Source organism: Cervus elaphus, chromosome 11 (genome assembly GCF_910594005.1).
Source record: "Cervus elaphus chromosome 11, mCerEla1.1, whole genome shotgun sequence".
Lineage (NCBI taxonomy): Eukaryota > Metazoa > Chordata > Mammalia > Artiodactyla > Cervidae > Cervus > Cervus elaphus.
Genome location: NC_057825.1, coordinates 6,746,287 through 6,761,402, shown reverse-complemented (window position 1 = coordinate 6,761,402; position 15,116 = coordinate 6,746,287). Strand labels below are relative to the sequence as shown.

General features: G+C 51.9%; 1 protein-coding gene across 3 annotated transcripts in view; it reads left to right on the top strand.

Moving 5' to 3' along the window:
- The window catches only part of USP20 (ubiquitin specific peptidase 20), a 42,098-nt gene that overhangs the window by 8,925 nt on the left and 18,057 nt on the right, over positions 1 to 15,116 (top strand). For all 3 annotated transcript variants that reach the window (XM_043916614.1, XM_043916612.1, XM_043916613.1), the window contains exons 2-9: positions 1,424 to 1,539; positions 4,430 to 4,526; positions 8,925 to 8,978; positions 10,802 to 10,864; positions 11,173 to 11,304; positions 12,287 to 12,383; positions 12,741 to 12,810; positions 13,966 to 14,079. In XM_043916614.1, coding sequence (XP_043772549.1) covers positions 4,446 to 4,526; positions 8,925 to 8,978; positions 10,802 to 10,864; positions 11,173 to 11,304; positions 12,287 to 12,383; positions 12,741 to 12,810; positions 13,966 to 14,079 — 611 coding nt within the window. In that variant the 5' untranslated portion in view covers positions 1,424 to 1,539; positions 4,430 to 4,445. The remainder of the gene's footprint in view (positions 1 to 1,423; positions 1,540 to 4,429; positions 4,527 to 8,924; positions 8,979 to 10,801; positions 10,865 to 11,172; positions 11,305 to 12,286; positions 12,384 to 12,740; positions 12,811 to 13,965; positions 14,080 to 15,116) is intronic.

The following is a 15,116-nucleotide window of genomic DNA, read 5'->3' as shown; positions in this document are numbered from 1 at the left end:
AGGCTGGGCGCTGGACAGACCAGTCAGGTCCCGCCCACTGCTTACTAGTCCAGGATTGATCTTGGCCAGGTTCCTGGCTCCTTAAACTCCAGTTCTGTTTCTTCATCCGTAAAGCAGGGACAGCGACAGCACACAGGTCTGTTTGCCACAGGGCTTTTTTTTTTTCTTTTTGTAACTGAAGTTGCAAGAACCTGGGTCGTCTGATGGCACCTGTGAGTCAGGAGTGGGCCTGTCAACCATTGTCCTTGTCTGGGGCAGTGTTCCTGGCATGGAGTCTCGCGCTCATGACCTGGCTTCACCATCTAGCCCCAGAGATGGGGCGCATACCAAAGACACTGAAAAACCCACATACAGCAGCTTAAAATAGTGCGAAGCTGGCAGCCGCCCAGCGCACTTGACCTCAGTGGAAACGAAAAAACTAAAAGTCTGACTTCAAGTGAGGAGCCTTGGAATTCAGAACCTTGAGCCCTGTCATTGTCACGTGACCGTTTTAAATGGTAGCTTCTAACTGCCTCTCCCTCTCTGAACTGCTCACACCTAGAAGACGTGGCCCACCAAGGCAGGGGTCAGTGTTGACGTGCAGACGCACGGCGCTGTGTCTGTAGCCTAGGCTTGCTCACGACTCAGGGGTCAGCAGTTCTGAGCAGTGGAAAGTTCTCGGGAGACTGGAAGGATGATCTGAGGGTCTCACTGACACTCGTGGAAAGGGTGGACCCTCCGATCCTGCGGGGAGCAGTTGTTGGAGCGGCCCCCCGTGGCCCTCCGCTTCCCCACCGTCTCTTAGGGATCACAAAGGTAATGCCCAGCAGTGACTAGTGAGGGGTCTGACACCCCCCCGGGGGGAGGGCTGACCCTGTTTGCCTGCTCCACCCAAGCCTACTTCTGCCCTCCCAGCAGTGGTGTGTTTTTATTGTCCCTGGAGACAGACTGGGGAGTATGTCTAGCCTGTGGATGCCCCAAATGTCCAAAAATTCACTCCCCCCACCCCGCAGGAGGAATTGTGGGCTGTTGATAGCTTCTGCTTGGTGTTGAGAGTGTTTCTTTTTCAAGGTTGATTTCTGTATTTTATTTTGATGTTGGCTGTGCTGGCTCTTCGTTGCTGCTAGCACGCTTTGTCTAGTTGCACCCGGCAGGGGCTGCCCTCCGTTGCAGCGAGCAGCCTTCTCGTTGCAGTGGCTTTCCTTGTTGCAGAGCACAGGCTCTAGGCGCGCGGGCTTCAGTAGGTGCCGCTCCTGGGCTCTTCAGCACAGGCTCAGCAGTTCTGGCGCAAGGACTTAGTTGCCCCAAGGGATGTGGGGATCTTCCCAGACGAGAGATCAAACTGGTATCCCTTGCATCGTCAGGCTGACTCTTCCAGGGAAACCTCAAGAGTGATTTTTAAGGTTAACAGAACTACATGAAGTGTGCTGGTTTGTCTTCCCAGGTCCCCCAGCGGAAGCCTGGTGCTCACCCCAGCCCAGCGCAGCGACTCCCCACTGTCGGCCGGGACCGAAGGATGCGGAGGGTGACTGCCTCCTGGGGCTGCCACTTTGCACAGAGGTAGGCCCACAGCCTCTCCCACTCAGGTGTCGCCCTTACACATGGACGAAGAAGGAAGTACAGATTTTTCTTTTTAGGTGAAATGATAGAATCGTGGTTATGTGGTTTTTTTTTTTTTTTTCTTTTTTGAGTCTCATAGAAAAACATATGTGGATGAAATGATGTGATATCTGGGATTTGCTGCAAAAGGGAGGACGTGGCAGGTTGAGATGAAGCAAGGTTGGCCATGGATTAATTGTGAAGCCAGGTGATGAATGCGTGGGGGCAGGTTACACACTTCTGTCTACTTCCGCATATGTTTGCATTTTCTGTAAGTTCCAAAGAGTGGGCCAAGAGTCTGACCTGCTTGGGTTTTGGCCTCAGTCCTGGAGCTCCTTTCTGCAAGACCTGGGACCAGAAGGTGTCCTGTTTACTCATCTGTAAAATGGGGCAAAGCCCAGCCTCTGAGATGGCCGGGGAAGCTTTCAAGGGAAGAAGGCACGGAAAGAACTTAGTCCGGGACCTGGCCCCTCGTCAGCACCAGTCACCCCTGTTCTGTCGTGGAGTCTGGGCCAGTTCACCGCTGGCAGATTCTTCGGGGTGGGGAGGGGCTTGCAGGAGGGTGCCTGGGGGAGGGGTTCACCTCCGCCTGGTGGTTGCACAACCTCTGCCTTTGATTAAAGCACTGTCGGCTTCTCCTGCATCTTTGATTGATTGGGCCTTTTTTCTCTGTAATAGTTTGGAGCTAGAGTCAAAAGCCAGGTTCCTGGGTACAATTTCTGCTAAAATATTGGGTGGTGGCAGCATTTACTTATTTATTTTTAAACGTTTTCTTTCGAGATAATTATAGATTCACAGTAAGTTGCCAAAAAATGTTCCGGGAGGTTCCATGTTCCCTTCCCCCAGAGTCCCCCAGTGGTACCGCATCTCCGGTGTATCCGTAGTAGAGCATCATGACCAGCAGAGTGACCCGTACACCCAAGGAACTCATTCAGATTTCACCAGTTTTACCCTTACTCATTTGTGTGTGTGTGTATGTTTATGTGTGTGTGTGTGTTTATGTGTGTGTGTGTTTGTGTGTGTGTGTGTTTATGTGTGTGTTTGTGTGTGTGTGTGTTTATGTGTGTGTGTGTGTGTGTTTATGTGTGTGTGTGTTCAGTTCCAGGCAGTTTTCCCTGGTGGCTCAGATGGCAAAGCATCTGCCTGCAATGCAGGAGACCCGGGTTTGATCCCTGGGTCAGAAAGATCCTCTGGAGAGGGGAATGGCAACCCACTCCAGTATTCTTACCTGGAGAATCCCATGGACAGAGGAGCCTGGAGGGCTGAAGTCCATGGGATTGCAGAGAGTTGGACACGACTGAGCGACTAATAACATACAAATGCATACAGATCCATGTCACTACTACCACAGTCAAAATACAGAGCTGCCCAGACCACCAAGGAGTTCCCTTGAAGGAAGCATTTGCTTTTCAAACTGAAATAGCTGTTTTTCCTTCTGATTTAAAAAAGAGAAGAATTATATACAGAAGAGCGTCAGGATGGAAGTTTGCCACAATATCATCAGCAATTTATTTTACTTTATTGTTATTGTTGTTTAGTTGCTAAGTTGTGTCTGACTCTTTTGTGACCCCATGGAGTCTAACCCTCCCAGGCTCCTCTGTCCGTGGGATTTCCCAGGCAAGAGTACTGGAGTGGGTTGCCATTTCCTCCTCCAGGGGATCTTCCCGACCCAGGGATGGAACTCTTGTCTCCTGCATTGGCAGGCAGATTCTTTACCACTGAGTCACCAGAAAGTGAAGTGAAGTTGCTCAGTCGTGTCCGACTCTTTGTGAGCCAATGGACTGTAGCCTCCCAGGCTCCTCTGTCCATGGGATTTTCCAGGCAAGATTACTCGAGTGGGTTGCCATTTCCTTCTCCAGGGGATCTTCCCAAGCCAGGGATTGAACCTGGGTCTTCTTTTTTTTTTTTTTTTGAACCCGGGTCTTCTGCATTGCAGGCAGACACTTTACCGTCTGAGCCCCCAGGGAAGCCCTCTATTTTACTTTATACCTTGTACTTTAAAAAGTATATCATCTGAGTCTTGTTTTTATAATTGTAAAAAAAAAAAAGCAACGACAGCACAGTTCTTATGAAATCTCTCACCCAGATACACCACCATTGGTGCTTCAGTGAACATCTTTCAGACCCCTTTCTAGCTTGGTTTGCCCGCCCTTCTCTGTGACTTTCTAGTTCTCAAATAACATTTTCTGGAGGAGCTGCTGCTCTGACTTCCTCCTCTAGTATCGTGGCGTTTAAAGATTCTTCTCTAAGTGGGGTTTCTCACAGGAAGTGAGATAAGTGGCCTTTGGGTCACCTGGCCCCTCGGAAACTCTTGAGAAGAGGGAGCTTGCTTGCTCGTAAAAGAGGGTGGTCCCCTTCTGTTCTTGCCTTCCTACTTGGTTTTCAGACCTGGCCTCTCCATCCTGCCTGCTGCTGCCCCCTGGTGTAGAGTGGTCTCCAGGTCAGGGAGCTGGTCTCTTTCAACAGAAGGACGGTGGTTTTAGATTCCCTAACAGATAGCTCCCCAATTGCAAGAAGCACCCTTGCGCCTTCCCTATCAACAGTTCTCATCATCACACCCAGCGCTTGAATTCTAATCATCTCCCTGCACTTGCTGTCCCTGGGCTAGGCATTTCACTGATATTTCCTCCGTGAATCCTCTGAGCAACCTTTCCGGAAGGTGTTATCTCCTTCCCCAATCCTCAGGCGAAGAGGGTGAGGCTCAGAGCAGCTAAGTAGCTTCTCCGGGTCACCAGCCAGTACGTGACACATCTGAGGCTCGAGACCCAAGTATGCATTTAACCCCCAGCCTCTCCTGCCTCCAGCAGGCAGGGGCTGCCGTTAACCCAGGATCCCTTGTGTTTCCTTGTAGGTGAGCCCGGGCCAGCATGGGGGACTCCAGGGACCTTTGTCCTCATCTTGACTCAATAGGGGAGGTGACCAAAGAGGACTTGCTGCTCAAATCCAAGGTAAAGGGTCAGACCTTCTGGGGCTGAGGCCCACACCCAGGGCACACCGCCCCCCACCCCCCGACCCCTGCCACATTCCTGGGATACAGACATTTCTGAAGCCACGGAAGCACTGGCTCCCAGCAGTCTCTGCTTGGCCTTTTATGTAAATGGAAAAGCTGGCGTCTGTTCAGGAGGCCTTCCGGGGCTGCGTCCTAACAGCCATTAATTACCACGCAGACCATCCATTTGGGAGCACTGATGCCCATTAGTGGCTGGAGCAGGTGCAAGGCGGAGAGTCAGGCTCTGAGAGTCCATGGGCATTTCTGCACACTTGACCTGAGAAGGGCTCAGGGAGGTTCAAAGAGAAGAGGTGGGCCATTGGTTTTTTTTTTTTTTCTTGTCTATACTGTGGCTTGCAGGGTCTTAGTTCCCTGACCAGGGATCAGACCCATGCCCCCTGCAGTAGAAGCTTGGAGTCCTAACCTTGGGACCCCCAGGGGATTCCCAAAGGTGGGCCACACGGAATAGGGAGGATGTGTTTTTGTCTGTTTGTTAGATTAAAAATTTTTTTAAGTAGCTAACGCTTTCACATGGAAATGACGTAAGAAGAAAAATGTGAAGGGGTCCCCCTCCCACCCGCCCTGTGCCCACCCTCTCCATCCCACCCTCCAGACAGCCACAAACATTGGTTTCTTTTGTATCTTTTCAGAGTTTGTTTTTGGGAATACGTATTTTTCATTTTCCCCTCTGTTACATAAAAAGTAGTGTACTGTAGCTGTGTTGGTCACATGCTCTATTCACCTGGCAGTGTATCTCGGAGCTCTCTGGCCTCAGCATGTGGATCTCATGGTTTGCGTCATAGTTCATTGTGTGGACTCCACAGCTGATCCTCCGTGGGTGGACATCCGGGCCCTTTGCAGCCTTCTGCCTGTATAGTGTCATTGTGTTCAGGGGCAGGGCCGTATGTAGGGGCCGTTCCCGGGGAGGGGGTTGGGCCAGACTCCCAGACAGGTTTCTGGGTCTTCTTTCCAGGCACCTAATGCTGGTCATTTAGCCTCCCTGCCCCAGCAGGTGCTGGGTGGCTTTTGGCCTGAGCTGGTTTAGTCTCAGGCGTGATTCTTCAAAGTTCCTGCGGCTTCTTTTGAAGTTGTTTTGCTTGCTGTTACTGAACCAGGTTCATTTGCTGATTCATAGCAAGCCAAATGCTGAGACACTGAGGTTTGCGGCAAAGAAAGGGTTGATTCACAGGGCAGCCAAGGGAGGAGACAGGAGAACAAGCCTCCGATCAGCCTCCCAGAAGGCGAGGGGCGTGGGATATTTAGATAAAGAAGCAGGGTGGTCTTAGGCATGGGGAGAGATGAGGTCATCAGTGTTCTGCACAGGTGTGTCTGAGTTACGTGCTTCTTCCTAGGATGCGTGTTCAAAAATTGAGGTGCTTAGCATGATCTGAGGCTGGAGTTTTGGGCCCTTTGACATCAAAAGGTCATTTATCGGACACTTACACCCAGTTTTAGGGTTAGTGGTCCCAAACAGTCTTAGCCGGCTCGAACTGGACAAGACTTCAAGTTTCTGAAAAAACAGCTTCAACCCTATTACAATAGCGACCCATACATCAGAGCTCTTATCTGTAGGGATGGTTAGGGAGTCTTGTGATGTATAGGGTATATGAAGCATAGAGGGTTTGCAGTTTAAAAAAAATAATAATTAAGGTGAGCTTGCTCAGTGAAGGCAGGCTTCAGGCAGAGGGGTTTTTTACCCAGCTGTTCCCTTAGTTGCTGTTGTGTAAGACAAGTTCCATTTCTGTTCATCACCAATTTCTGTTAACCTGTGGAGCACGGCTTCAGTGTGGTCAGGAGGAAGAGCAGAGCCAGGCTGCGGTGCACTTGCACTGTCTACCGCCGGGTCTCTTCCTGAGTCTGCACAAAGGAATAAGTGAAACAAACTGAGTTTCTTGGGAAATCTGAGAGCAGGGAGGAGATGAACAAGGCGGGAAGAGGGAGGCAGAACTTGCGGGACCGGGCTGGGACATGGCAGCCTTTTGGAAATCTACAAAATGAAACCAACATGGTTTTAAAATACCCAGAAGGCGCGAGGATGGAACCAGGTAGCTCACAATGGAGGCAATGCAGATGGCTGAGAAACTCTTGAAAAAAGGTGCTTGGCTTCCCTGGTGGTCAAGGATTTCGCCAGGAAACCAACACGGCACCGTCTCAGATGCATACGGCACATACATGCTCTCACTCAGAGCCGACAGAGGGAGGGAAGTGGACCTGACGTTTGTAGTCGAGTTACCGTGACTGCAGGGTTCAGTTCCCACTCTCGGAATGTCTCTAGTAGCAGTGTATGCACCAGTTAGAAGATTCAAATACAGCAGTGTTTCCTGAGCATTATCTGTGAAAGGGAAACACTGGTGGTCATCAGCGTATTTACCAGGAAGGGAATGAGTGAGGCAGTTGTGGCGTCTGTGCCCGTAGTGTGGGCCCCTGTGTACTTATCGCAAAGAATGGGATGGGGTCTCTGCGTTCAGACATGGAAGGATGGCCCTAAATAGGGGGCAGAAGCCTGTTACTGAGAAGTTTGTATAGTGTGATCTCATTTTTACTAGCCAAAGGCATGGAGAGAAATACTTCAAGTTAATACAGCATATATATATTATATATAGTACACTACATATTATATAGAGCATATATGTAATACATGATACATTATGTACAGTGTCTGTGGGGTCACACGGGGTCGGACACGACCGAAGCGACTTAGCAGCAGCAGCATATGTACAGCGTACATGTATATAATGTATGACACAAATACAGCATGTATATTTTATATGTAATATACTACACATTATATACAGCATATATGTATTGTATATAATATGCTACATGTTATATATAGCATATGTGTATCATTTAAATTGTTGAAACAAGCATATAATACTTTTATCATTCGTAAGACTGAAATGAAAAAAAAACTTGGGAAGATGGGAGTGAACTGTGAAATCAGAAAGTCACAAAAGAGATGACAGATTTGGAAAGGTCAGGAGCAGTGACTTTGAGTCTACCAAGCAGACTGGTCTCCTGCCACCCTTAGCATCCTTGGCAAGAGACCCTAAGACACAGACTGCAAACCTCAGCCCCACTGATGGGATGCGTTGCGCCTTCTCAACCTTACTGAGAGAGCCATGTTCAGAATTTTTACAAACACAGCCAGAATCCAGGCTTAGTGAAAAGAAGTTCCCATGGAGGCCTGAGGGTCGATGTGGCCACCCTTGGGGGGAAACTGGGCCTTTCCCGTAAGTTTGATGACCCTGGCTCCTCAGCTGACAGTGCTTCTGACAATAGGGTCATGACCTCTCCAAACCTCCATTTCTCATCTGTAAGAAGGGGTTCTTGGGACCTGTTGCAGAGACTGTGATAAGGATTACATGAGCAAGGTCCAAAGAACTTAGCTGGATACCTGGCTCATTGTGATCCCTCACCAGGGATCAGCTCTGCAACTGCTACAGAGACCAGTGCTTAGAATTCATCTCACAACTGGCAGAGACACACTGGGTATTGTGGAAGCTCAGCTGGAAACTGCCATTCTAGACAGGCACAGACAAAGTTACTTAGGACAGTTTAAATTATAATGAAAAGACCTTGAAATATAGTGAGTTAAATGAGATAGGAGTTTACTTTTCTCATTGAGCAGTCCAGATGTAGGTAGCTCTGATAGAGTGGCTCTGTCATTCTTAACACATGGCTTTCACCTCCAGGTCCAAAGTGGTTGCTTCAGTTCCTGCCATCACATCTGCATTCCCACCAATGGAAACAGTAGAGAGACCAAGGGTTGTGCAAAACTCAGAAGTGGCACATGTCACTTTTTACTGTTACGCTGTTGACTAGAACTGAGCCCTATGATCACAGTGGGGGCTAAGACACATAGTCTGTAGCTCACTGACCATGTGCTCAGCCAAAATACATAGATTCTTTTATTAAAGCAGGGAAGAGAGATATCAGTGGACCAGAAGCAGGCTCTGTCATCCTGATCAACAGACACCTGGGTGTTTCTGTGGTGAACAAATACACTCATCTGGTTTGTACCAGACTCTGTGAAGTTGCAGGGGTAGGCAAAACAGTCCATCCTTCCTTCATGGAACCCATAGTCTAGGCGGGCAGAAAGGCTTAAATAAATGAGTGTCATGAAGGAGTAGAAGGTGTGACAAGAGCATATTAAGGGGTCTCTTTGCTTAAGCTTTAAGTGATTGTGTTGAAAATGTTTTTTCAGGCACGTGAAAAAACAAAATTCAAACAGTAAAGCTTAAAGTGCCCCCATGGGCTGGCTCTCTGTGAGGCAAAGCCTCTGAGCTGAGTCTGATGGCACACATTCTGGGGCCACTCACACCCTCCTCTTCCTCTCTTTCCCCACCTCACACAGAGCACCTGTCAGTCATGTGGGGTTTCTGGACCCAACCTGTGGGCCTGTCTCCAGGTAAGTTTCCTGCAGCTGTTGGGGCCCTGGAGCTGGGTCCAGACTCTGGGCTGGGAATACCTGTCCTCCGTGGGCACTGCCTGAAACCTTGGGCAGGGACACAGGGCATGGATGTCTCGGGTGTGGTGCCCAAGCCAAGAGGGCCCCGGAGTGCGCGAGCCCCTGGGCTGCCTGCCCTGGCAACCATTAAAGATGACGAGGGAAAAGCAGCCTAGAGAAGACTCTGGACTGAATGAGCCCATTGGCATGAAGGGGAAATTTCTGTCCAGCATGTGCATGTGAGACGATGTAGTGTCTTGGCTGTGAACCCTGGTGCTTGTTAGTGGCAGTTTGTGCTGGGGCAGGGGATTGCCAGGTGACTCAGTGGTACAGAATCCACCTGCAATGCAGGAGACGCTGGAGACAAGAGTCTGATCCCTGGGTCGGAAAGATCCCCTGGAGGAGGAAATGGCTACCCACTCCAGTATTCTTGCCTGGAGAATCCCATGGACAGAGGAGCCTGGTGGGCTATAGTTCATGGGGTTGCAACAAGTCAGACATGACTGAGTTACTGAGCATTCGCCCACCCACTCACACATACGCACACACACACACACGCAAATGCACACATATCCCTGGGCCAGTCTGGGTCTTTGTTTTGCCATCTATAAAGCAGAGGCCACAACACTGACAACTGCCCCCGCCTTGTGGAACCCCCTTAGGGTAGAATTTGACGAGATGGTGCCTGTGATGGCCTTAACAGGGGGTGTGGCCTGTAGACAGTGTCCAGTAAAATCTGGTTGTGATTATCATGCTCACCCAAAAGAGTAACAGTAGATGTGTGAACAAGTGACGGTTTTCTCTGGGGGTTGCAGAATTACAGGTAATTCATTTTTGTCTATAACTTTGTAGTGTTTTCCAACTTTCCTGCAAGTATATATCACACTATATAATCTTAATAAAAATTTCTTTGAAAACAAATACGAGAGACAAAAAAAGGCAGCCGATGGGCACACAGGTCACAGTTTAAGTCTCTTTGCAGGAGACACAGGAGCCTCTGTAGGGCTCTGGCCTCGTCCTTTTGGGCCTGTCGCTCAGGGTAAACCACACTGCAGGACGCTGTCTGGGGCCCGGGGACGGCCCACGGAAGTGGGAGTCACGGCCCCGCCTCCCAGGAACCCACAGACGCCCCCCGAGAGACCGAGACGGAACGTGACGCAGCCTCTGTGACAGCCCAGAGCGCGTTTTCTCGAAAGGCCCTCACCAGCCAGTGCAGTGTTGACCACCACTCAGGGTGCACCAGAGTTCTCCTGCCGTGAAACAGTCCGACAGCCAGGGCCGGGGCTGGAGGCCACGAGCTGGGCCTCGGGAGCTGGGTGGATTTGGGGGAGGAGAGCGTAAGGCCAAAGGCAGGTCACCAGGGGGCACGGGGTCAGCACAGGGCCCCCTGGCTGCCTTTGCCCATTCAGTGTCCCCTGTCAGAAAACGGCCATGAGGCCCAGGCTCCGCCCGCCCCTGACCAAAAGCATGGTCCTGCCAACTGGCCCATCAGGAAGTGGGGTTTTGGTGGAAAAGGGGCGAGTGGAGGGGGAGAGGGTCAGGGCGCCCAGCAGCCAGGCCTCTCAGCCCAGGGCCCACCGCCCATCTTGCTCAGAGGCGGGGCGGCTGTGTGGCGGCCAGCCGTGCCCAGCGCGCACCTTGGGTGTGCAAACCTGTGTCCCCTCCCAGCGGCCGGGTCTTGGTTCCTGGGGGTGCCAGGGGATGGCGGCGGGGACACCCCCTCACAGCGTGGCCCTGTCTGTCCTCTGGGCCGCCCCCTCCGCTCCCCTTCCTTCTCTCCCCAGGTCTCTTGCTCCTACGTCGGCTGCGGAGAATCCTTCGCTGACCACAGCACCCTCCACGCACAGGTGAGCGTGGTGACTGGGAGCGTGGGCCCCGAGGTCAGACAGCCCAGAGTTCAGGCCCCAGCTCCAGCCACCCCCTGGCTCCACCCACCTCTCTGGGCCTCGGAGGTTGTGTGTGTAAAATGGGAACAGTCACAGCAAAGAAGGAAGAGAGAAGGCAGCCGCAGCCCTTGGCACGCCTGGCCGAGGTGGGGGGGAGCAGAATCTGAGATTCCTGGAAATCTTGAGATTTTCCCGAGCCCGCATTGCGGAGGCAGCCTGCGGCCCGGGTAGGCCAGTGTCTTCTCCTGCCTTTGCGTCTTGCCCTCTAGGCGAAAAAGCACAACCTGACGGTGAACCTGACCACGTTCAGGGTGTGGTGCTATGCCTGCGAGAAGGAAGTGTTCCTGGAGCCGCGGCTGGCGGCCCACCCGCCTGGCCCTGCGCCCAAGTTCTCAGAGCAGGTGAGGGGGCGCAGGGGCCAGCTGGCGGCAAACGGAGGGCGAGGACAGTGGGTCCCCGACGGCGTCTGTTCCCGCTCCAAGTTCCCAGGTGGCGCTGAGGCTCAGGTCAGCTAATGCCCGCTGAGCCCTGGCCCTGTCCAGGGCAGTGTGAGGCTCAGGACGCAGAGGTGACTGGGGGGGGGCGGGGCGGCTTTGGGGGTGCCCTGGGCCGAGGCCGGCGTGGGACACACCTGGACACCCTCCCCCAGGCAGTGCACCAGGCCAGGAGCCATTCAGGCCCAAGGCGGGTGGGGGAGCCCAGTGCGGAGCTGGCCCTCAGGGAGGGGCATTCAATCAGCATCTGAGCCCCCGGAGAGGCCTGACGTGTCTGGGTGCAGTGCTGTCTTTCCTCCATGTTGACACTGAGGGTCACATAATAGGTGCTCAATAAATGTGTATGGACTGTGTGTGGACATACATGATCAATATATATGATTTTTTTTTTTACACAAAAAAGTATATACAAATCCTGTTTTGGGTGTGTGTGTGTGTATTAACAGTTTATATGTAACAGAGATCCAGTAATCAACAGTGTTTGTCTCAGAAAAGTTGGGCTGCCTATTTTTTCTTTGTTTCTGTTTTTTCTCAAATTAATTATAAATATTATTACTCATTATGGTAAGTAAAGTACAAGTCAGAGAGTTCCCAGGGCAAGGCCACTAGGTCAGTTCAGTTGAGTCACTCAGTCGTGTCCAACTCTTGGAGACCCCATGGGCTGCAGCACACCAGGCCTCCCAGTCCATCACCAACTCCCGGAGTTTGCTCAAACTCAGGCCCTCTCTCACCCACCATGCCCCCTGCTCAGGTGGGCTGACTGAGGTCTGGGGTCTGGGCTTCTCCCCCGACACCCCAGCGCAGGGATGGACACGTGGGCCTGCCCCCAGCCCCTCTCCCTTCTCACCCACTAGTCTTCCTGACTTCTCACCCTGGTTCTTGAACGCAGGACTCTCCGCCGCCCTCCCACCCTCTGAAAGCCGTCCCCATTGCTGTGGCGGACGAAGGAGAGTCTGAGTCAGAAGACGATGACCTCAAGCCACGAGGTAACAGCCCCACGAGGTGCCAGCCCCGCGAGCTGTGCTGCCTGGGCAGGTGGGGCGGTGTACGCTGGTCTCTGTGACACGGGGGCTTCCCTGGAGCCCCGTCTCAGCCCTGTGCCCCTGGACAGGCCGGCTTCTTTCAACCCGGGTCGCTGCCCTTGCTCAGCGTGGACAGTGGGCTGCACGGGGTGGAGGGCGAAGGGGTCCATGGGTTCCGTCCACCGTGGTAACTGGAGCTGCAGGGAGTAGGACTCCATTGGCTGACTCGGCAGGTTTCCCGGGCAGGTCCCGGGGGGCTCGGGAGCCACAGCTCCTCTCCGAGTGCTCACCGTCCCCTCCCTCTGTGTGCTGGTTTCACAGGCCTCACGGGCATGAAGAACCTCGGCAACTCCTGCTACATGAATGCGGCCCTGCAGGCCCTGTCCAACTGGTAGGTTTCACCTCATCTGGGAGTTGGGGGCGCCCTGGGAGTCGGGGGAACAGCAGCTGCTGCCCCCAAGCTGGGTCATGTGTGTTGCTCACAGAAGCCTGGATGTGGGCACACATCAAGACGCCCCAAACCACACCTGCCCTTTGACCTAGCAATCCCTCCTATGGGAATTTATCCTAAAGGAGGTTCCAGTACCCAGAGAGGTTGAGAAAGCTGTCCGCGCTGTTCCTCACACTGCTGTTTATTGGAAGCATGTTCAATTCAGTTCAGTTCAGTCGCTCAGTCGTGTCTGACTCTTTGCAACCCCATGAATCGCAGCACGCCAGGCCTCCCTGTCCATCACCAACTCCGTGTTAAAGGCCCATAAAAATCACAAATTTAGTACAGACCAGCTTTACGTGAGTTCAGGAAAATATGGTGCAGGACAGTATTTGCTGAAGCGGGGAGGAGTTCGGAATATGATAAGTAGAAAAAGGTTGTGAACCTTTGTATGGTGCAGTCCCATTTTGGGGGTGAAAATATTATTTTCCATCTAGGACACCCTCTACCCCTTGAGGCTGGGCCATCTCCTCTGTCTGGCACTCAGGGTCTCGCACAGAACTCAGGGTTCTGTGTGTGGGTGTGAAGGAGGGGAGGGATGGGGCTCTGCGTGCATAGAAAATTCTAGGAGGATATGCCCCCAAATCTTCAGAGTAGCTATCTGAAGGTCAGTTACTATTGTTTGCTTATCTGTATTTCCTAATTTTTCTATAATAAATGACTATTTCTTATGTAATGAAATAACAAAAACAAAGAAAAAAGAAGTGGGGGAGAGGCCTTCAGGCTCGGGAAGAGTTTCTGAGCAGGGGCCGACGAAAGGAGGGGTGATGGTTCCTCTAATTTTTACACAACAGTCTTTAAAGGAAGACCTTATCTCCAGTGCAATCACATTCTAAGGTGGGGGGGGGGGCTAGGACTTCAGCGTATGAATTTGGGGGGGATACAGTTCAGTCCCATAACAGGTGGGGTCTGTGAAGTCACCTACAGGTATTTATGACTCTGGGGGGCCCTGGTATATCCCCACACAGGACACTTGCTTCTCCAGCCAGCTCTTGTAAACGATGCCACGTGCCCCTTCTCTTCTTTGCTGACCTGGCTCCCTGCCCCCTCCCCCAGCCCCCCGCTCACCCAGTTCTTCTTGGAGTGTGGAGGCCTGGTGCGCACAGACAAGAAGCCAGCCCTGTGCAGAAGTTATCAGAAGCTGGTCTCTGAGGTCTGGCACAGGAAACGGTGAGTGACCGAGTCCCCGACCTCGGGCAGGGGTGTGGGGACAGGCTTTCTTGATGGGGCCCCTGGTGGAGCACTTCCGGTGCCCTCAGCCTCTCACCATCACGGGCCACACTTCCCCCTGCATCGTGCTTACCGGAGCCCTTCCAGGTGTAGGTCACAGCCAACTCTGGCTCGCAAACTGGGGAAACTGAGGTTCAGGGAGATTGAAGCGTCTTGCCCAAGGTAACACGTCTTGTGAAAGGCGCAGCTAGAACTTGAACCTGGCGTTGACTGCAGCTGGCAGCGCTTCAGAGTGTGTGTGCTGAGGTCCGGAGACACGCGGTGACCACTCCTAGGTATCAGCCACGTCTGTGCATGTTGAATAGGGTTTCAGAAGTGGCGGCTGACGCTGACCAGATGGGGGCTTTACCTCAGTGTAAAAGGAGTTTAAAGACCAGATGCCTGAGGTCGATCCAGGAAAACGTTAAAATTGGGAATAAAGTGAGTGCATAGAAATATATTAAATTAAAAGCAGATTATTAAACAGCCTGATGCCATACAAATGCAACTTTAAGCCACATTTAAGTGTTTACCTGCGTGTAATTTTGTGTCTGCATTGTCAAGGAAACGTCTGGAAATCATGGTGGTTATCTCTACAGGATGCTGCTAGTGTAGATGATTCTTTGCTGTGCTTTTCTGAAATTTTCTATTTTTTTTTAAATTTTCTATTTTTAAATAACGAACATGTGTGACTTTTGAAATTAAAAAACCACAGTAAATATTTCAGAACGAGAACAATTTTAAAGGAGGCATGTCACGGGCTGGCAGGACATGATGCCATCCTAGTCAGGAGCTCTCTGCCTGGCTGAGCCATGACTTGATGTTTTCCTTTCCTGACCTGAGAGATGTGCAGACCTGCTGAGGCCCCTGGCCGGGCCAGCACCGCCCAACATTGCAGTAAATGCCACACAGAGCCCGATCTGGCCATCAGGGTTGCCCAGCTGCCCAGCTGTCCTCGCAGGCTTGAGGAGCTCAGAGCCAACCGCCACCGTGTACTA